Raw genomic sequence first — 21,230 nt, forward strand, 5'->3', positions numbered from 1 at the left:
CAGCAAAGGAAGACTTGCAAGTTTTGAGCAACCTGTGTATTCTGATAATCAACAACTCAGGTACTCACATGATGCAGAGCCAGGACTGCTGATACTGCACCCCTGTGACTGTCGCTGTGACCCCTTGAATTGTATCCGATAAGAGGTGAACTAGAGGAGAAGAAAAGAAACATTACAAGCTTGTTCACATTAGTATGCAACTACAAATTACATTTCCTTCCAAAGTGAAGCTAAATGCTAATACCAAGCGTATTGAGCTGCATACTGGATGGATGCAAGGATTGGGGATGACAATAGGAAGAAGTGGAAACGTTTGAATTGATGCCTTTGAATTCGGCCTAAACTATTTGCAGCTTGAAGAGGCAGCTGTTTTCTCCCTCTAACATCACTCTACCACAATATTAAGTTATTAGAGCAGCATTATTCAACACACACAGGACTAGAAGAGACTTCATCTTCCAACTCCCATGCCCTCTCTCCCCTCTTTGTAATTATTGTTCTCTCAGATAATTTGATGGCACTGCTTAGTTGTTCTTTATTGGCAGAAAGCCTAAATTCAAGATATAAATGCAAAGCTCTAAGACAGGCAGCAAGAAGTAACCAAAGCATGAACATGCTTACTACATGCTCAGGACTTGACATATCTGTTAAACAAATTCACTCAGGCTGTGACAGTTACATTTGAGGTGCGATGTACATGTTTGTATATTCATTCCTGTTGGCTCTGAAACGTCATGGATGCCTACAGAGAAACAACGCTTAGTTAAGCTTCTTTACATCTTGGGCTAAAAGGCAGCGTTTTAGGCTGTACTATGACATTCACCAATAGATAAGGTGACATTTAAGCCACTGTTTTTAAGGCTACCCCACTTTTGAGTTTCTAGAGTAAACCAATGAGCCTCTTGCCCCTTCTAGTGAGCTAGGGTCAACATGAAAGCTCAGCCTTCCCCAGAAAACTGCTCATTCAACGCAGAGTTCCTCAGCCTGTGTGAATTCAGACAGAGAATCACAAGGCAAAGGAGTCTCCTCTGAAAGGACAACGGAAAGCATCTCACTGTAGAAGAACATCTGACACTTTTCTAAGGACAGTCACCCCTAACAATTGTCCAACTGACAGGAAATTCCAGTGCTGGAAACCTCTCCCCCAGGAGAACATTAGTACATCTCATCTAAATGAAACAGTGACAAAACTCCACTTAAACAAAACTTTGGAGATGAGGCCCTTCAGCCTAGGTGACCAAAATAACCCCAACACCGCATGCAACATGCAAATCTGGGGAGCATGCATTAGTGAGTGGTCAACACACCACCAATGAGAAGGATGACTGATAACAGTTATTTGGAAACAAATCAAGTATTGATTACCATTCCCTTCTCGCGGGGTCCCTGAATCCGTGAATAAAGTGCTCATGATTTTTTCAAAGTTACAGCTTGGCTCCGTGTTCTCGGGGTCTTCAGCAAAGTGTTTCAGCATCTCTCGAAGAACATCATCCAAAGAGGTGGCCGTTTCATCAAGGATGATGCTGGCTCTGGCCAAGAACCCATCCAGGTCTCTGTGGGCTCTGACTTCTTCCTCAAAATTCTTTAATTTCAGGTACTGTATTAAAAAGAGGTCAGAGCATTAGACAGCTGTACCAATACCATTCAAAGGACTAAGGTTTCGTAGTTTACAAGACAACAGGTTTTTCTGATGTTCCTGTCACCAAACCAATGATTTTGGAATCGCTCCTATCAGATCACATTGTAGAAGAGAAGCAGTTTTTTATATTATTAGTGCACTGAAAGGCAACTTTGAGGCTTATGCTACTTGAGTCGCCATGGGTGATTGCCTGGTCACAGTTTACACCCTGATGTTGAACACAGTAGTGGAAGAAATAAACAAACCAATTTCATTCCCTAAGATAAAAGACAGCATGCTTACGCTAGCATCATAAGCCTTCTTTTGGTCTAAACAATTCAACATGTTTGCAATGACATGGGCAAAGCTGTCAGGAAGAAATGAACTCCCAGCTCAGTAGAGTGAAGAACTGCTAGTGTGCATCTCTGGGCATCCTACATCAGCTCTTCCCAGAGAGCCATCTCTCCCTGTCCTCCTAGCTCAGGAGCCTGAAGAGGGAGATGGGGGAATCCCATGCAGCCCAGTGTCTTTTGGCGCTTCCTAAGTTCTTATTGTTCCTACTCACAAGGAAGTTTTCTACCTCCGCATAACATTTAGCTTTGAATCAGCATGTGAGAGGAGGAAAACCAGATGGCAAGCAAAGGCCAGTACTGTCTCAGCGCTGCTGGTTCTGTCTGCTGTCCCAGTCAGACTTGTAAACCTTGAGATGGAAGAAACAACCACGCTGTATTACAGAAGCTCAATTCCTTTCTTCATTTGTCAGGTATGACATTTGTTAATTGAATTATCATACTGCAGATTTGTTGTTCCCATTTCACAGTTCTTAGAAATCCACGCACGCAGTTAACACTCGCAGTAGTAAGTCAAGGACTGACAGTCCTGTCCTCTCCTTCAACAGCTTGAGATAAAACAAGGAAATGGGACTTGCACTTCATTATATGGATCTTCCATCACACAGGAAGCTAGACAAGACTTTATGAGCCTGAGGAGCGGATTTTAAAGATCCATTCAAGCCTACAGCTCCCCTTAAACTCAGTAAGATGTAAGCTCCAAATTGTTTTATTAAAACTGAAACAAAGCTGCCTCCACAACAAAGACCTTGGCACATTGCCCCCACGTTATAGGGACCACCACACAGCCTGAGTCATAAATCCCTTCCTCTCACACGTACCCACTCCACCTTTTCCATTTATAGCCTAGACACTAAGAAAAATGCTAACATCTCACTAATTACTGTAATTATCGCAGCAACTATCAAGTTGTCAGTACACATCCATTGCAATTAACACTGTTTTACTTTGCATCAATCACTTCTTACACAGCCTTGGAGGACTGAGACTGAGGATTCTCTGAAGGATTTCATTGCCACCCCCCCCAAGGCTTTATTGCCATCTGCTCTTAGGAGAGGAGATAGCAACACAGCTATGTCACCATCCCACCTAAGGTGAGAGGTGGTAGAACTGCAAGTGGCCAATCCATCTTAGACCATCACCACACGAGAGCAGGTTAAACACCTATCACCATCTGTAGTATTTGTGTTCATGAGGTCACCAGGTGACCAGAACTTGTCTCTCAAAGGTGACACATTCCTGCTTGTTTGGCATGCAGAGTCCAACCTAGGATGGATGTTCAAACAGTGGAGAGATTCAACGATCTACAGAGAATTTAGAGGAAGTTCAAGCTGAATTTTATGAAGCAATTTTTTTTCCCTAAAGAGTGGACAGGCACTGGCACAGGCTGCACAGGGAGGTGGAGTCACAGTCCCTGGAGATGTCCAAGAGCCATGGGGATGGGGTACTTGGGGCTGCAGTCAGTGGGCATGGTGCAGATGGGTTGGAGTTGGACTTGGTGGTCTCAGAGGTCTCTTCCATCCTTAATGATTTTACGATTTCACAAGAATGGCAGAGGAGGGAGCAAAGGAAGAATCAAGAGGGTTAAGAACAACTGGAATGCCACAGCATCAAGATCTCAAGAAAGCAAAAGCAGTCTCATGTTCTCTATTTCTCACATGCTTGAGAGAAGTCAGCAGCAGCAGAACCATGGAAGCAAGAAGTTGGTGGATGGATAGCAGAAATGAATCAGAGGCATTCAGCAGATGGCTATTATCTGCCCACATCATCTCAATCCATGCTGATACTCCACTGATCTGCACAGGACAACACTATTTGCTTCCTGTCTCAGGACAGCACTGTCAGCAGCTTTGATGCAAGTCACAAGGAGTCAATTCAAATGCAAGATCTTGCACCTGGGTCAAGGCAACCCTCACTACCAATACAAGCTGGGGGGATTAAAGGATTGAGCACAGCCCTGCTGAAAGAGACCTGGGGGTGGGAAGCTGGACATGAGCCAGCAGTGTGCTCTCACAACCCAGAAAGCCAACTGTATCCTGAGCTGCATCCACTGCTTTGTTCCCCTGTTCCTGTTCTATTATATGAAATAATAAGTGCAATAACTACCTTTATTTTCACTCCTATAACATTGAGTAAGATATACACATGAAACACCGTAAGGTAACATGCCATCGTGAGAGGATATAAATACATTGCTTACCAGCTAAGACAAACCAAGAGCAAATTAGTTGAATTGCTGGTACGGCAGCACCTCAGAGATAGCTCACACAGAACCTGTTCCAGTCAGGACACCCACTGCTTTGAAGAGAAATTAATGACTACTCCTTCACAAATATTTTTAGCTAGATAGTCAAGACACACCAGGATACCACATGCTGGAAACTGCCTAGCAAGAAACTCAGGAGAAGGTGTTCCCAAAAACCATGCTGTCCTGAGCACAGTTCCATCTCTGCTGCTGCCAGACACTCACAGCTGTTTCCTCAGAAGCATACCGAGATGGTGATTAAGTAGTACAGACTGCGAGCAGCTTCCCCACGTGCCTATCAAGGGACATACCAAACTTATCCAAGACATGGACTGCCTTCCCAGCACTCCTCAAGGGAGGCAAGAGCCATGGAATATCAGAGGACAGGGACAGTCTTGAAGAGAAACATCTACAGATAAAGCTGCTGACCCAACTCTTTTTCTTCTAGTGATTCCTTCTCCTGTGACCCAGGACCCAACTTCCTTTACATTTGAAGCACAACAGTTTTACCCATCCACCATGGAAGCAAAACATGGTAATGGTATTTTTTCCCTTTAGCCTTGCTAAAGCACTCTGTCCCTCCAGAATTCGTTGCTCTACAGCACTCTGAAATGCTCATGCATGAACTACAGGCCAGAAAAGCAGGAATCCTACAGCTCTAAAGAAAAAAAAAATTGGAAGACGAGACACTTCAAGCTTCCAACTATTTCTTATCAGGAGTAGATCCTGCATTTGGACTTAGAATTTTCACCTTAAGTGATCAAGTTCTTAGGTTACTTTCAGTCAAGTGTAACCAGCTCAAAGCAGCTTAGGCAGTTGTATTAGATAAGGCAAATTAAACAAGCCTGCAATATTAAATTGGCCAACATCAGCAATGTCACAAGTTTACACAGCCAGTCCCTCCAGCCTGCAGGTGGGACAAGAGATGACAGCTTAAAGCACCACAGGTCATGCTTCAGCCCCAAAGATCAAGACTGTAAGTGATATTAAATATCAGTTCATTTCCTCTCTGCATACTTTCTTCGTACTTTCATAGTTGGAGGTCCGCAGCAACACAGCCTATAGGAGGTTTCTCATGTTTCTGCCTTATCATTATCAAGCTAATGTCTCAAGAGTAAACTAAACAATGTTTCCCAATTGTCCTCCTAGACTGAGTGTTTCCAGGGAATTCACTCCTGCTGAACCTCATGGAGGCAGATCTGATTAGTGGGAATAAACAGGAAATCAAGTCACAGCAGTGTCTATGGGGTGTTTGTGCTTTCAGCTGGAGAGGAACTAAGCAGCCTGAGTCTCTGTGGTGTGTGCTTGGATCCCTTTGCAGGCAGCTGCAGAAGAGAAAGTGATGAATTAACATGTCAAGGAATTGTCTGGGACAAGACACAGTGAAACAATAAGAATTACAGAGAAATTGTTTGGAGAACAAGCAGCACATTGGTTTTGGATTCTTAAATGAAGACAGAGGAATTCAGGGAAGAAGGTACTAATATATCCTGCTCTGGCTAATAAAAACCATCTCCCTGCTCCCACAGTGTGCTTCAAAATCATTTTCTCTGCTTCTAGATGAAGTTTATCACCCGGAATCCCTACTTACCTTCCTCGATGTGTGTAGTAACACGCAGCCAGCACTTTCATTTTCAGCTGGAAAAGAAAAGTTAAAGTTAAACAGTGTTACTATCACAGGCATCTGACAGGCAGCACAAGGCTCAGAACAAGGTGAAGCATCACTCTTAGCAGACAGACGACTATATCTAGAGACGAGCAGAGATTCAATTTTCACAACATTTCCCATTTAGGAAATATAAACCAAGTGCAGAAGCAGCCTTTTACCATTATCCGATCAGCCACAATTTGAGACTTGCAGCTTTTTGTTTTGTTTTTCAAATTCCCTATGTATTTTTACCCTTTACTGCCCCCCCCCACTTCCTTCCCCCCCCCAAATCTAATTCTTAATACTTTAGGTAATCATTTAATCCCATGCATCGCTGCTTGATAGATTGAGGCTAAGATTGCATGAGTCACACTCGTTTGGAAACCACTCTCGTCCTCGTTAAAAAGTCAACAATAACACCCAGGCACTTCCAAGGGAGCAGGCTGTGAGAGATCACACACAGAGACTCCAGGATGAGCACATTAGTGTCCCGTCAACTCACCACTCTGCCTCCATAAATCTCAGCGTAAAGCAACAGAGCTCTTGAGAAAGAAAACTGCTGTTCAGAGACTGTAAGTGTCACTCACTATGAAGTTGAGTTACGGAGACAGTGGTGTACAAGAGCTCCTGGTTCAAAGAATGGTGTTAACATTGTCTTAGGGTGACTACAAAGCAGGTTTTGTGATGCAAGCTAAAAAATAAAATCCCCTTGTTCTTGCCATGGCCCCTTCTCTACTGCCCACAGCCACAGTGGCTTCTCTGCAGCATTACTAACACTGCAGGCATTTTTCACCCTTCTCCCTCAAAATCTTCATCTCTCAAGTCTTCGAAACAAACCATGGGATTGTGCAGCTACTGAAATTATGAACAGTTCTTGTTCAGATAAGCATAGAGAAAACATGGAAAAAACCACTGAAGACCAAAAAACCTTTCCAGTGCCAAGCTGTGGAAAAGTACAGGGATGTAGTACAGAGTTGCAGATGTTCACATGAGATTTGTTTCTTCTACATACCTGGTTGTCCAAGTCCCAGCCTCTCAGAACTGCTTCAAACCCATCCCACAGGCTGACCCCACTACAAGCTCAGCCCTGCTGCCCTCTGAATTCAGCACGTTGAGTGCTGTATCCAGTTTTGGGCCCTTCACTGCAATACAGACACTGAGGCCTCGGAGCACGTCCGGAGAAGGGCAGCAGGGCTGTGAGGGGCCTAGAGCTCAAGTCTTATTGGGAGCTGTTGAGGGAACTGGGCTGGCTCAGTCTGGAGAAGAGGAGGCTCAGGGGAGACCTTATGATGCCCTATAAATGCCCGAAAAGAGACCGTAGTGAGGTGGGATTGGCCTCTGCTCCCAGGTAACAGTTATAGGGAGAGAGGTGATGGTCTTATCTCGCACCAGGGCAGGTTCAGGTTGGGCATAAAGAAAAATTTTCTCCTCAGAAAGAGCGGCCAGGCACTAGCACAGGCTGCCCAGGGAGATGGAGTCACCATCCATGGAGGTGCTCCAGAACCGTGGAGATGTGGCACTGATGGACGTGGTCAGTGGGCATGGTGGGGGTGGGTTGGGTTTGATGGTCTTAGAGGTCTTTTCCAACCTTTCTGATTCTATGAGGATGCAATTCTGTTCACATGCTGTGAAAATGCTAGAGCTCTAAAAAGTGACCAGTTCATTGCACACAACATTGCTTTAAAACAAATCATCCTTGATCAAACAAGAAATCAAGTCACATTCAAACTTAAAAGGTTAAAACACTAGGAATCAAATTGGGAACAGAGTTGACTCCACAGTAGAGGAAGAGGGAGAAAATTGCATTCATCTTTAAATAAAATGGTTCAGGGGCTTTAGTTACATCACTCAACTTCTTCTCAAGTTCACTTGGATACTCTATATGTGATTAAGAGCATCACTTAAGTCTGCTGGCACAACAGTTCCAATTATTACTGCTTTTGACACATTCTTTGGAAAGCACAAGCTGTTTTATCTTGAAAATGCTATTTATTATTAAGAAGTAAGCACGCAACTAAATCAGAAACATCAAGCATTTTCCCCTGGCTTTTACATTTGTAGTTCTCCAACGCTCACTTACTCAATTTACAGCCTAATTACACATGCAGAAGTATGCTGGAAGATTTGGAAGCCATAAATATTCATTGAAGAGAAAACATGTTTTGGTTTTTCAGCTTTTGCATGAAATAGTTCCAGAGACAAAAAAACACCCAAATCCAAAACAATAGCAAGCACGTGTTAAAAGCTGATATCTGTGGTCTGTCCTTCACACCACCCCTTCGGGTGCATGCAAATGCAACAGAAATTCACCTTGTCCTTTTATCATCCAGCATCTCTTGGCTCCTCTTATCAGCTTCAAGTGCATATCAACCCTTTCTGCTGACAGCCCTCTCAAGTACTCATCACAAATGAGCTCCGTGTGCTGCTTTATCAACACAAGCAAAAACATCTAATTATGCCTGTTGGATGAGAATCTATCAAACTTCTCAAGAAATGCTGTTCTGAGCACAGTGGTGATGTTTTGGGAGCCTCATTCATCATTTCACCAAAGCAACATGTTGCTCAGACTCAATCCAGGGAGAGGAGACTGATGGATATCACCATCCCAGTTCTGGGCTATCATCTCAAAGATCCACTGGAGTGCTCTAGCCTTACTGAATGACGGTTGCAAACTAACAGCAATACAGAATCATGATAGGACAAGAGGTAATGGCCCTAAGTTGTGCTGAGGGAGGTTCAGGTTGGGTATTGGGAAAGATCCCTTCTCTGAAATAGTGGTCAGATACTGGCACAGGCTGCCCAGGGAGGTGATGGGGTCCCTGGAGGCGTTCCAGAACCGTGGAGGTGGGGCACTTGGGAATATGGTTTAGTGGGCATGGCAGGGATGGGTTGGGCTTGGTGATCCTTGGGATCTTTTTGAACCTTAACGATTCTGTTAAGAACAGGGAAAAATACACACATTTCCCAAGTGTGTTTGTGCCTGGCTTAAAGAATACCCACTTACCTACTGCAGACAGAAGAACCGGATAGGCAAACCAGGATAAAACCATGCAGGATGTTGCCCGTGATGTCTCTATTAAGGGATGGCTGCACTCAAGCCTAAGACCAACACACCATCTGCCTGACATTTATTTTCCTCTCCCTCCTGACACTATATTACTGCTTCCCCTCCAGTTTTGGAGGAGCCATGAAGATGCAACATCCTCAACCTTCGCACTCAACACACTTCACTAGGGGGCAAAAAGAGCATAGAGAACCATGGATTCACCCTTTATCTAGAGCAAGGCAGAGTCTACCTATATATCAACCATCAGCTACAGCTTGCTACCAGGAATAATTTCACACCTGAGCAGCAGGATGAAGGATACTTACAGAGGTCAGGGTCACATAGTATTCCCATTTCTACTTTCATGGTTCTGCATGCTGGACAAAGCAGGCTGCACAAGTTTATTTTAGGCAAGCAAGCTAGTTATGGGCATTTTATTGTCTTTGTCCTCTCATTTAGTTAAAGCAGAGCTGCCAGGGCTGCTGACCTTATCTGATAGGCTGTGCTCCAGGTTCCGCCCAGAGGATAACCAAAAAGTCAGCAACACATCTCTGGCATCCCCTGGGATCACATCAGGGCAACACACACAGCCCAGATTTCTAGGAAGCATGCATCCATGCACACAGCATTACCAAATGCGCTGCAAGCAGCTCGCTGGGAGTTAACATCAGTGTTAGCAACAGTGATGAATTGCCAACATTAGACTTGCTCTCGTGGCCTTGTGTGAGCACACTCAGAGCCCTGGAGGGACATCATGGCATGCCTCCATTTTCTCCCTTTCCCTCCACTTGCAGAATCTGGATGGGTCCTGGAGGTGAACAAGGCAACTTCGTACATTGGAAGCAAGAAACGCAGCAGGAAATTTATTCCCTGTACCTTGCAGCAATTCCACCCCAGCTGCCTTTATATAATATTAATGATAGTGACACAGACAAACGAAGTCTAATTGCCTTTTTTAGCCTCTTACATAATAAGATCTATGGCAAAGGCAGCCCTGAATACAAACCCATGGAAGCCTTATGCCAAAGTTTAAGGCTTTTCAACTTCTGTCTTTGATGTGGTAGATGCCCCTCCTTGAAGAAACCCAAGGTCAGGGTGGACAGGGCTCTGAGCACCTGATGGAACTGTAGGTGTCCCTGTTCATTGCAGAGAAGTTGGACTAGATGGCCTTTAAGGGTCCCTTCCAACCCAAATGATTCTGTGATTCTATGATCTCCTTTCTTGCACAGGTCCCCAAGAGCTGCCCTTCACACTTGAGGAGACCTAAAGCCATTGGATCAAAGTAGCTCTGCAGGAGATATTTGCAGCATCTTTTCTTTGCAATGTAGGAAAGCAAATCCAAGAGCAGGAATGTTTTGGCTGTAGAGGTGTCAGTGCACGCTATTCTGGCTCTACATGCACTCCCAAGCATAGCCTGCTTACCCAGATAATAAATGACAGCAGAACACTATATTAGCATTTTCATAGTCTTCTCAAAAAAAATAACACAAGGATCTGATGTAAGTGAAAGTACTTGAGCATTGTTTTGTTTTATAAATGAAAAATTTTGTCTAGGTATTGGTGATTTCTCCATGGCCCTAAGCAAATCTAAGCTTCAACTACTTGTGTTGAACAACATTGCAAGCAGTAAAAACTCCCGCTTTTGCAATTTCTTGAGCCTTTAGAACAAAATTAAATCCCATCAACACGTGTCACAAGAAGAGTTCATTAGCAGTTGGAGAGGTACCACTTGCTCCTTGCTGGCAGCAAGGTATTGCACAAGCAGGATCTCAAGAGGATCCTTTGCTGCTCTACAATAACTGTGCTGAGTTTGGCCTAATTCTCATCGTTGAATGATTTAGGTTGGATACAAATGTTAGATAATTGTGTCTCAACTATCCCACATTCCCAGGACAGGGTGGTGGGTTAAGGTGCAAAAGAAAGCCAAATATCAGCTGAGTTTATCCCTCCAGCTGACACCCAGGTTAAAGGCAGGTAGGAATAAGAAACTGGCTGCCAGTCTCTGGATCAGGGAAGGTGGGGAGGAAATTCTCATCCAAATCATGCTCAGCACAGGCATTGAAACAGCTGACTACTGCCTTGAACTCCTCTCTGGTCATTGCAGAAGAGCTGGAAAAAGGCAGCACAAAGGCATCTTGCACAGACAGGACAGAGCACTGTGCCACTCATCACACCTCTTAACTCAGACAGGCACATACCACAAAAGTGATTTTCAACAACAAAAAAGAAAAAGCTTCAAGAGGCTTTGTGATTAAATTAGAGGCAAGGGGGGGGGAATAAAAGCTCATTCCTATGCCAGCTGGAAGAATAAAGCACTCTAGATTTTGGGGAAGCCGACCCAAAAAGGCTATCACTGCCTTTGTGCAGAGCCACCCGCACTCCCACACCCCCACCTCCCTCAGCTTTGTGAGGGCTGCTTTGAAAACACCCCAGCCAGGAAATTGGGAAGGAGGCCGTCCATCCCCCCCCAACACAATCGGTGCATCCACTTTCCATTAGAGTATAGGAAGCTTCAGGAGTCCAACATCCCACCCTGACATCAAACTGCTAAAACAGGAGTTATCAGATGGAACGCGTGGGTCAGCATTGTGCCTCGAGACATAAAAAGGACCTTGGTATTAATGTGAGGAAATGTGACTATTGTGTGCAGAATGATACCCATTCAGGCCCAGACCACTTGTCTCTGGACGCTACTCTCTCTGGAATATCCTTGGCGCCAGCATCCAGCGTTTCACCTCGGCCCTTTTAGGAAAAAAAAAAAGCCATCTCGGCAGGGGCCGGCCGCAAGCCGGAGCCCCGTGTTTTGCTGGGAGCAGGCGTGCACGTGCGTGCCTCCGGAGCGCGTTACAGGAAACCGTTCATTCCCCGTATCTAGGAATGATCAATTGTCCAGAGGGTGGAACAGCCTTTCATTTCTCGTGAAGCGTAAAGCATGTTCCGCTATTTGCCCCCCATTCCTGCTCTAACAAAGCCACATCCTGCCTCCCGATGGGCTTGGGGCTGCCAGCAGGATTTTGCCTTCTATACCCACCCCTCTTGACTCCTCCGCAGCCAAAGCCACTGATACAACCACCAGCTGCAAGCAGAAACGCGGGGTGCAAAAAGCTGAGCACCTGCAGCTCCACCAATCCCTGACAAAACCATGCTCAGGTTCAGGGAAACACTACAAACCCCTCTAGAGCAGTCCAGCAAAGGGAAAGCAGCAGGAAAACAAAGCTGTTTTAAAACCCCCAAGATGTGAAAACGAGGTCTCAAGCACAAAGCTATTTGCCTAGATGATTTAAAGGGACCTGCCAAGCCGATGAAGTTGTCACAACTGCCTTCCACAATCTCCCCACACAATCTGCAGACCCACTGCAATGTCAGGCTTGAGCCACCCATATATGCCAACCTTCAGAGTCCATCTAAACCCAACTGCTGTACTAATTTGTGGGGGATTTATTTCCCAGGGTGCTACAGATGAAGCTGGAAGAAAGCAGTTGAGCCACTGAGTTTGATGTTTTGGCAGCAGGTTGAAACAACACCTGCGGACCCAGATCCACGGAGATTTAGGCACAAGTTTACATGTAAAATACACAAAGACTTCAATAATATTCTAGAGAGCACTAAGACAGAAGGCTAAGCACACTTTTAGGTGAGAGAAAAGGGAAGAAACCACAAAACCATGCAAGGGTGCCTGCAAGACAATACACAGCTAGCCTAGCAGGTACTTCAGGAGTTAGACTTGATGATCCTTACAGGTCCTTTCCAACTCAACTTGATGATCTTGGATGTTTTTTTTTCCAACTTTAATGATTCTATGACTTTATTTGTCCACCTTCACTGCTATCTCAGGACACGTCTCAGTCCCTTTGCAAACCATCCTGATCTTTGCTCAAAAATGCAGATTTGAGACACTAAAGCATCCAGCTTCAGAGAATGACACACCTTCATGGTGGAGCCACCAATATTGGAGTGGGACTCCATCCTTATGAATCCCTTCCAACTCTGGATACTGCATGATTCTACATTTGCTGAAAACAGATGTCTTATCACCAAAATGCAAGCTGGAAGACTCAGGGAGAAGGGAATAAAATAAGTTTTTACTGGCTTCCACAAGGAAGCAATAAAACACCCGGGATAAAGGACCCAAGTGTCAAGACTGAGAAGCGTTCTAGTGCCTGTGCATCTGCACTGGTTTAGGCTCAACATTCAATGCAGCAACAGCCAGTATTAACTAAAAAATGAGACAGGCAATATCTTAAGCCCTAGACTTCTTCAGGTTATCCTGTATTAGACACATCTGTGCAAGCAGCCCAACACTTCATGACAATGGTTAATTGTCAGGGTTTTATGGGCCGTGCTACATTTTGTTGGCTCAATGCTTAATCCCACGCAGAGGTCTTTTTAAAAACAAAATTACAGTGAAGTGCATCCAATTACGCTTGCATCAAGTTGTACATCCATCATACCAAGATTAACAGCTCAAGAGGATGATGGCAGAGCTGTCACCATGTCTGCAATTCAATTTAACATTACCTGCCAGCACCCAGCCCCGGGGTACCAACTCATCCCCTCTGCAGAGGGCATTTTTGGATTGTTGGATCAATGCTATGCTAAGGTAGGTGGAAACCTTGCAGCTTGCCATAGAGTCTCCAACAGAAGAGAATTTGGATGCCACATTCAGCCAAGAGAGCAAACTGCAATGACCAGAAGAGGCATGCAGAGGCTCACAGATACTTTTGAGTCCCCTTAGAAGTTTTCCTGCCAGAAATTAAGCAACTATGTTTTAAGCAGGGTGTGCATCAAACACTAGGGACCAAACCAACACAAACAGCACTTGAGATCTCTCTGCAGACGGCCTTCAGTGGTCTGCATGGCACAAAAGGGCAATACCAAGCTCCTTGGCACAAATAGGAAGAAATTCTTAGATTGGTCAGGCACTGGCACAGGCTGCCCGGGGAAGTGGTGGAGTCACCATCTCTGGAGGTGTTCAGGGACTACAGAGATGTGGCTCTTGGGGACACTGTGGGGATGGGTTGACAGTTGGACTTGATGATCTTGGAGGTCTTTCCCAATCTGAATGATTCTATGAAAGAGGCCTTTAGACTTAAAGGCTTCATTCACCTGGCCTGAAGAATGTAAGAAAACAAGTTGAAGATGAAAGGACGTCATTCCCATATTCACTTTTCCACTGTGTTTAAAGAACATCAATCTCGCTGCATGATCTCATTCTGGAGTTGGAAATGAGCTGTGAGAAAACCACATGTTTTTTTCCCCCCTTCACTCCCCAGAGCTAGAAATAAGCACTGTAAAAGCACAGCTTCACAATGCTGAGTTAGGGACTCAAATCGCAGATACAAAACAAAATAACCAGAGAGCAGCAGCAATACAAGGGAATTTCTGAACCACACCCCTCCCTTACCGAGTTAAGCAAGGAGCATTACACGCAGAAATACCTTGGTTGTGGCATAATTAAACTTCATTTCTGGAAAAAACTTGGATTGCAAAGAAGAATTGTTCCCCTTCCCCCTGCAATCCTGCCCACAGCAGTTCAGGCTGCTTCCACAAGCCAAGGCGAGCCCCAGAAGCTCTTCTGCTGCTTTCAACCACCTGAGAAGTCAGCTATGCCTCCTATATCCAGAGACTGATTTGATACGTATAAAAATCAAACTCTGGAAGATGCTCCACCAAAACCAACTTTCCTTCTTAAAGCCTGGTTTTAAAATCTCCACCCTTGTGTTCAGAAAGGAGACTCCAGCACATCAGAAGTCCATTTTTTCCTTTAAGCATCCCAAACAGCTGAAGAAAAAGGATACAACTAATTCCACCACAAATATCACCGCTTGAGGACAATATGCAACTTTTTTTTTTGTCCTATTTTGAATGGAAGGGAAAACATTTACAGAAAACCCAGGAGGACACACAAGGAAAGTCAAACTTCTTCACATGCAGAAGAATCCACAGCACATGCATTCCTTATCCCCAAACAACACACCCTAAGGCATGAAGTCCAGACTCATTACAGCACAGTGGTTCACCTTAAGTCTTTCAATTAAGATGGCATTTGTAAAATTGCAGGCTTGAAAATTGCTAGATATTATCCTTAAGGTAAAGTCACTGCTCGGCTTCAGAAAGCAGAACGGTGTACTCAGGCAGAGGTCTGCGCCACACCACATGTTTTCTGCATCACCACTTCCAGCAACTGCACTCTGTAGATCAGGATTTGCTCATAATCCAAAAAAAAATAATGGAGCAAACCTCGAGGACTCCCTGATACTGTGAGACCAAGTAGAATCCAGAGCCCTTGTGTTTAATCTCCAAAACAGTAACCACACAGGCAGGCCCCAGGCCGCCTCCAGCTGCCACGATGAAACCCAGCTTCTAGAGAGTCCTTTTTCCTCAGCATCTACTATAAAAGCCAGGTTTGTTACCTTATCTCCTTTACCGTTTATTTAGCACATGCATTGCAGAGTTTAAAAGAAAAAAATCATGTGATGGGGCAAAAGCACAGAGGGTAGAAGTTCCAGGGTAGTGCTGCACTGTCCGTTTGGCACCAGTGCCAGGAAACACCATCCCACAGACCCTTCTCCCCTGCACAAAGCTGTCCTGTAGCAGGCACAAATGTTGTTGGAAAAGATTTAGGGGAATTTGGCACTTGGGCCTAGGAGCAGGTCGCTTTATAAATAGAGCCTGGCACATGACAGTTTTTTTCTACACATTGCGGGCGTATTGAGAATCATTTAGATACAACACAATGCCCACCACAATTGATGTTTTTTGTTTCTACTGATCAACCAGCCAATTTCTCCTTTCTGTGGCCAAAAGCAACCAAGCCTCACCAACACTATGTTGTCCTATGGCTTGCGCCTTCCCTAGGAGCCAAGGGCAGGGACCAGCCTCACTCAACACACTTATCACAACAAAACAATTCATGGCTGCAGTCCTGAATTCACATGATCAACAAGGCAAGGCAAATAGGAACATCCATTATATTTGCTGATGCAAAGCTATGTTTGCAAGAGAGGATCACCTGCTTTATACTGCAGGGACCTGGCCTCTATCCGAGGTGTCTAACAGGTGGTTTTCCCCTTGTTTTCACTACATGCTTCAATGCAGCAGGTGTGGGGATTGACTGCAGCCAGCACAGTTAAACCCAGGAGACATGTGCAACACCAAAAGCTCCACTGCAAACTTGCTTTTTTTTTTTTTTTAAACCTGCAGCTGCTGGAGAGCAGAGACTGACCTGGACTCACCCCTCGCATTTTAAGTTAATGTAAAACAAAACAAACTTCGATACCCCTGTTTTGGAAGTGCCAGAAGGACACTGAAGTTATTTAGAGACAGTTCATGCACCAAAAAAAATTAATTTCTCACTAGAAAGCACCTCTCCATCACTGACCAGCCTGATACTGCTTTTGCTGCTGGAAAGCCCCAGGCTCCAAACTCAGAACCGCATCCCTCCAGGCCCGCCCCAGGCTTTGGGACGCATTTTTTTTTGTTTTTAAAAAGCAAGATCTTAATTTTGCAGAGATGGTTGCAAAGTCACCAAGCCCAATTCTTCGCAACGTTGTGCTGTACAGCCCAGGTAGCTGCACTGGATAAGTGCTTCATATTTTGGGGAAAACGGAAGAGAAGAATCATGCAGACAGCTTGAGACCAGCTCAGCAGTCCATTTTTAGTGGGTTTTCCTAAAGTTGCACAAAAGAACTCGCAGCTGAAAACTAAAACGCTCACAGGAGGGAGAAGAACTACTCTGTCCCCTCAAGCTCCATCACTCACCAGTGGCATTGGGCGGCACCTCCAGGTTGACGTTGACGAAAAACCGGATGCTGTCCCCTGAAACGATGGAGGAGTTCACGGCGTCGAAGAGCTCCTCTCCCCCCGTCTCCTCCTTGGCCTCGCAGCCATCGTCCGTGTCGCACTTGAGGTACCCTGCCAACGAGATGGGCACACGGTTACAGCCACACCGGGAGCTGTGCTGGGCCCACAGCCACAGGGGCACACATACGAACCCATCACCGCTGACAAGGGCTGAAGGTGTGCAGCCTTTGTGGCCCCACGGCCTCGCAAGGGCCTTCTCCGCGTCCTCATGGGGCAGCTGTCACAGGAAAGAGATAACGGGCTCCCGCACAGATCCCCAGAGCAAGCAGCAGGGCCTGTGTCCAACACGGCCGCTCCACAGTCCGGCCACATGCTTGTGGCCTGCATTGGGTGCAAGAGGGTGGGAGCACTGGCACCGAGCAGTGGCACTAACGGCCTAACGGCACCAACCGAACCTCCCTGGAGCTCCGCACCAGAGCCTGGAGGAGGATGGTTTCAGATTTTAGGACCCTGTTGGTGGAACTGACACACAGCGCATCTCCAGGTGCACCACTGAGCAGCTGTGTCTCCTTCACAAGGATGTGGAAAAGTTAAGGCCCTGCCTGCAGCAACCCAGGCCTTCACTAAATCAGCAGCAAGCAACGGGCAACAGCTCCCTCAGACCAAAAATCCGGATGAAAACTTGGCCTGCAGACCCCAGCTGTTCATATTTTTCAGCTGTGCCACAGCCCTAACCCAAGGTGTTCACCCACTCAACACATGGTAGGGCAGTCGCTGTGCTGGCAATCCAGCAGTTTCAAACTGAGGAGGAAAAACAGTGGTTTCCAAGGAGATGCAGATGGACAGACAGACTCACTCAGAGCTCCCCACAGAGCCGAGCAGCAGGTCACAGGAGGGGACAGCACAGAGGAAGATAGACAAGTTTCTTAATTACAGAGGACAACTCCTCACCCTTTTGCAACATTTTAATTAGAGTTTAACCTAGTTGCATTCAGCAGCAAAGCTGGTTCGCTGCGATGTTTTCTTGAGCACACAAGAGTCCTCCAGCAGCTGCTTCACATGTGTTATGTTTAATTAGAAGAATTAGGAGCATTATAGAATGTCAATGTTTTTTTTTTTATTTTTTTTATTTTTTACACATTGCCAGGATTATTCAGCAGCTTCTACCCATCTCCTGACAAATCTTTGGTGCCTAATTTGAAGCAAGAGGGATCTATTTCATTAGCTTGCCTTGGGCACTATTGCAGAATGAAGAGGGTGAGCTTCAAGGCAGAAGATTGAATAGAAACTGAAATATTGATGGCTTTTTAAAAGCAAATACGAATGCAGCAGCGCCAAGAGAAGCAGCTAAAAGCAGTGCATGCAGTCTCACAGGGATCTCGAGCCAACAGCTCAGCACTGCAAAAAAAAACAAGCTGTGAGCAAGGGAAGCCACAAACAGGAACTCTGCAAGGCAGGACAGGGGCTGCAGCCCTTCCTGCTGCAAGCTGCACGCTGGCACGCTCCTCCCGAGTGCTCAGCATCTCCCAGAGAGGACTTGGAGGGTATAAGGGGCTCAAGCTTTCAGGCAGCTTCTAATTTGCCTATCCAAGGTGTGGGATGTCAAAAAAAAAACTCTACCTTCCCTCACCACCTCTGCCTCAATGACTGGAGGAAACCTGAACTGATCCATCTGAACTGCTCTGAAGGCTTTAAGAAGTATCCAAGCTTCTGCTGTCTCCGTTCAGCCCATCAGGCAGCTAGCATTGTGCACCAAGTGCTGTCTTCTGCTGCTGATGGAGCTTAGGCAGCTTTTTGCATCCCTGTTGCCCAAGACAGCCAGAAAAAAGGGGGATGATGAGAGCACAAGATACTTAAACACAGATATCATAGCATCACAGCCACCAGGAGGCATGAAATAGGGCTGGCAGATGTGCCAGGACCAAGGGACAGCCCTTACCCTTGAAGGACAGACATGGTGCCAATGCTATGAACTCCTGTGCAAATATTTCAGTCCCAAGCAATGTGCCAGACCTGGGGTTTGGCTCTTCCAAAATACATGGTCAGCATAACCTCTCCTCACCAATGCAAAGCATTCATTACTGGTGTTAACACCATCCTGATGCCAGGAGAGCTCAGGCAGCCCTACAAAGGGAACAACTAAAAGTAAAGTCAGTCTGAGGCAAGCCAAAATCCACGGTTCTAGCTTCTCCACCTCGACCACATCTACAATGGTAGTCCCAGGGAAGATGTCAAAACAGGTCTCACATCTCCATCCTTCCTGCTGAGTGAGTCAGACAGAAAGTACACAAGGTAGGATTTGAGCATGTAGTTGACTTTTCCCCCTCAACCTATCCCAGTGCAATTGAAGCTCAGGTAAGAACCAAGGCAGGAAAGCTTGTACGTTTGCTTTCCAAGCCCTGAAAGCAGAGAAGGCTGGAAATGGGAGAGAAATGGTGCAGGAGCTGAAAGAAGGGTAAGGGTGGAGTAAGATCCCAGGGTTGGGCAGAGGTCAGTGAGGACTCTGGCAAGGGAAGCATCCTCAGTTCCTCCCTCCTTAGGGGAGGAAAGAGCAAAACAAAAGGCAGTCGAGCCACATGTCCCTTGGGCAAGGGACGGACAAAACACACTGCTTGCAAATAATCCCAAACCTGGGCTGCACAGGAACTGCGCTCCCAGACAGGTGTCTGCTTTATCACTAAACCCACTCCTGTTTTGAATCCAGCAACTTATTAAATATGTCAAATATGAAAATGAGAGCAGCTCATGCCTGTCAAGCGCAGGGCCACCTCGAGGTGTGTGGGTGGCAGATGCACCTTCGCTCTGAGCACAGCGCAAGAGTTACCTCCAGTCCTAGCAGCTGCTTTCTCCCATCGCCCCAAGGATCGCTTTGCATCACCCTATGTGACAGGGTCAATGCATCAGACCTCTGAGCACAGGAAGTGCCACTTCAGCCTGAAATAAGAGTCTGGAAGCACCACACCAAAGATTTTGCAAAGTCTGAGCCCAGAGATGAGAATCAAGGTCAGGTTGGCTGGGAAGATCAATCGGCAGAGCCCACCTGAACCTTGAAGAACAACCTATGGTCAAGAAAATTCCCCTCAGCCCTTCAGGACTCATCTGAGGGACAGAAACAGAAAAGTGAAACAAGAAAGTGGTCAAGAACGGGCACCATCTTGCAGGAACAAAATCTCCTAACTGCAGACAGCCAGAACCAGCCTTGACCTTAAGTCCTTCTGTGCCTCAGCCTATTACCTGCAATGGGAAAATAAGCCACTACCCCATTTTATGCAGGTTCTGGGAAGAAAAATGCAGTTTTTGCTCACTGTTCTCCTCTAAATCATCATCTTACTCCCTGTAAACCTTGCCTGGCTCAAACCTGACTTCTTCCACCTCAATATCCATCCCAGTCTCTCTCTTTACTCCCTTCAGTTTTGTCAGAGCTACTCCAGTCCTGCTGCTATCAACCATCCCAACACAGACACGATTACCCCACAGCTTTTTTTATGATTTTCTTCTGAGCTGGTTTGTGAGAGCCCTGGGCTCTGACTGGGAGAGCAATGAATTGAGCTGCAGTCATTGGAGGTGGCAGTAGCTCTCAGGAATAGTTATCGGGAAGTACAACTTCAACCCTGTATACCTTCCCTAGAAAGGGCTGCAGACTCCAAAGACGCAGTCTTAATCAAGAAACCTTCATGGAAAAAAAAAGGCAGCTATTTTCCTAATGATATCATCCCACATCCCAAGCTGTGACTTTCAAGCCAGACACAGCCATGGCATAACCCTTTGGTCTGAGGAAGCACACAACCAATCATGGTATTAACCAACATCTGTCAGCATGAGGTTAGGAGTGCAAATTCATCTACCCACTACACTGCAGTTTAGATACTTTGCTTTCCTGTGTAAAGGAAGAGCTTCTGTGGTGAGACTGGACATTTCTCCTTTTGATGTCACCCAGACATTGCACTTGGGGCACAAGTGTGCGACACAGGAGGAGTTCTAAGTTTAGGAAGAGATACTGATGATGATGTTTTGGCAGAAGTTGTTGCATAACTGAGAAGCAGCAGCATCCACTTAGCCGGATTAGCAGAGCAAAATAAGACGACTAGGGTCAAAGCTTATCAGTAGTTACCAACTTCTGGCAAATCTCTGCCAAAATTGCAGGCTTTGTTTTTGAAGGACCACATAATTAACACTATAAATAAAGCTCTTAATACTTGCTATTAAGAGTATTAATAAGTACTTAATACTTGGAAACAGCGATCTCACCCTCAACTTCCAAGGGTAGAAGTCTGGAAAAACAAAAGAAGCATTCCCACTTACAGCACCTGCTTTGCACAGCAATGCCAATTCCTTCATCCAAATCCAAATCCCAGCTCCCTGCTCTTTTTCTGAAATGGTAGTTGTCTCCTCACATAAAATTCTCTTAAAGCCATAAAGCTAAGTTGCATTGAGAGATTTTTTGAGCTCATACAATTGGCAATTCAACAAGATCAGCTCATCACATTTAGGAAAACAGATGATTTTTAATGAAACTTCTA

General features: G+C 45.6%; 1 protein-coding gene across 11 annotated transcripts in view; it reads right to left on the reverse strand.

The window, feature by feature from the left end:
- SLC4A11 (solute carrier family 4 member 11) overlaps nucleotides 1-21,230 on the reverse strand; it is a 134,293-nt gene that overhangs the window by 49,628 nt on the left and 63,435 nt on the right. For 9 of the 11 annotated variants that reach the window (XM_021394893.1, XM_021394894.1, XM_021394890.1 and 6 more), the window contains exons 3-7: nucleotides 16,669-16,821; nucleotides 5,805-5,851; nucleotides 1,366-1,597; nucleotides 680-742; nucleotides 69-150 (exon numbers count right to left, since the gene is read on the reverse strand). In XM_021394893.1, the coding sequence (XP_021250568.1) occupies nucleotides 69-150; nucleotides 680-742; nucleotides 1,366-1,597; nucleotides 5,805-5,851; nucleotides 16,669-16,821 (577 nt within the window). Of the gene's footprint in view, nucleotides 1-68; nucleotides 151-679; nucleotides 743-1,365; nucleotides 1,598-5,804; nucleotides 5,852-16,668; nucleotides 16,822-16,901; nucleotides 17,173-21,230 lie in introns of those variants that run through there. The other 2 variants (XM_021394892.1, XM_021394891.1) reach the window with 2 other exon arrangements.

Source organism: Numida meleagris, chromosome 4, assembly GCF_002078875.1.
Source record: "Numida meleagris isolate 19003 breed g44 Domestic line chromosome 4, NumMel1.0, whole genome shotgun sequence".
In the NCBI taxonomy this organism is placed as follows: domain Eukaryota; kingdom Metazoa; phylum Chordata; class Aves; order Galliformes; family Numididae; genus Numida; species Numida meleagris.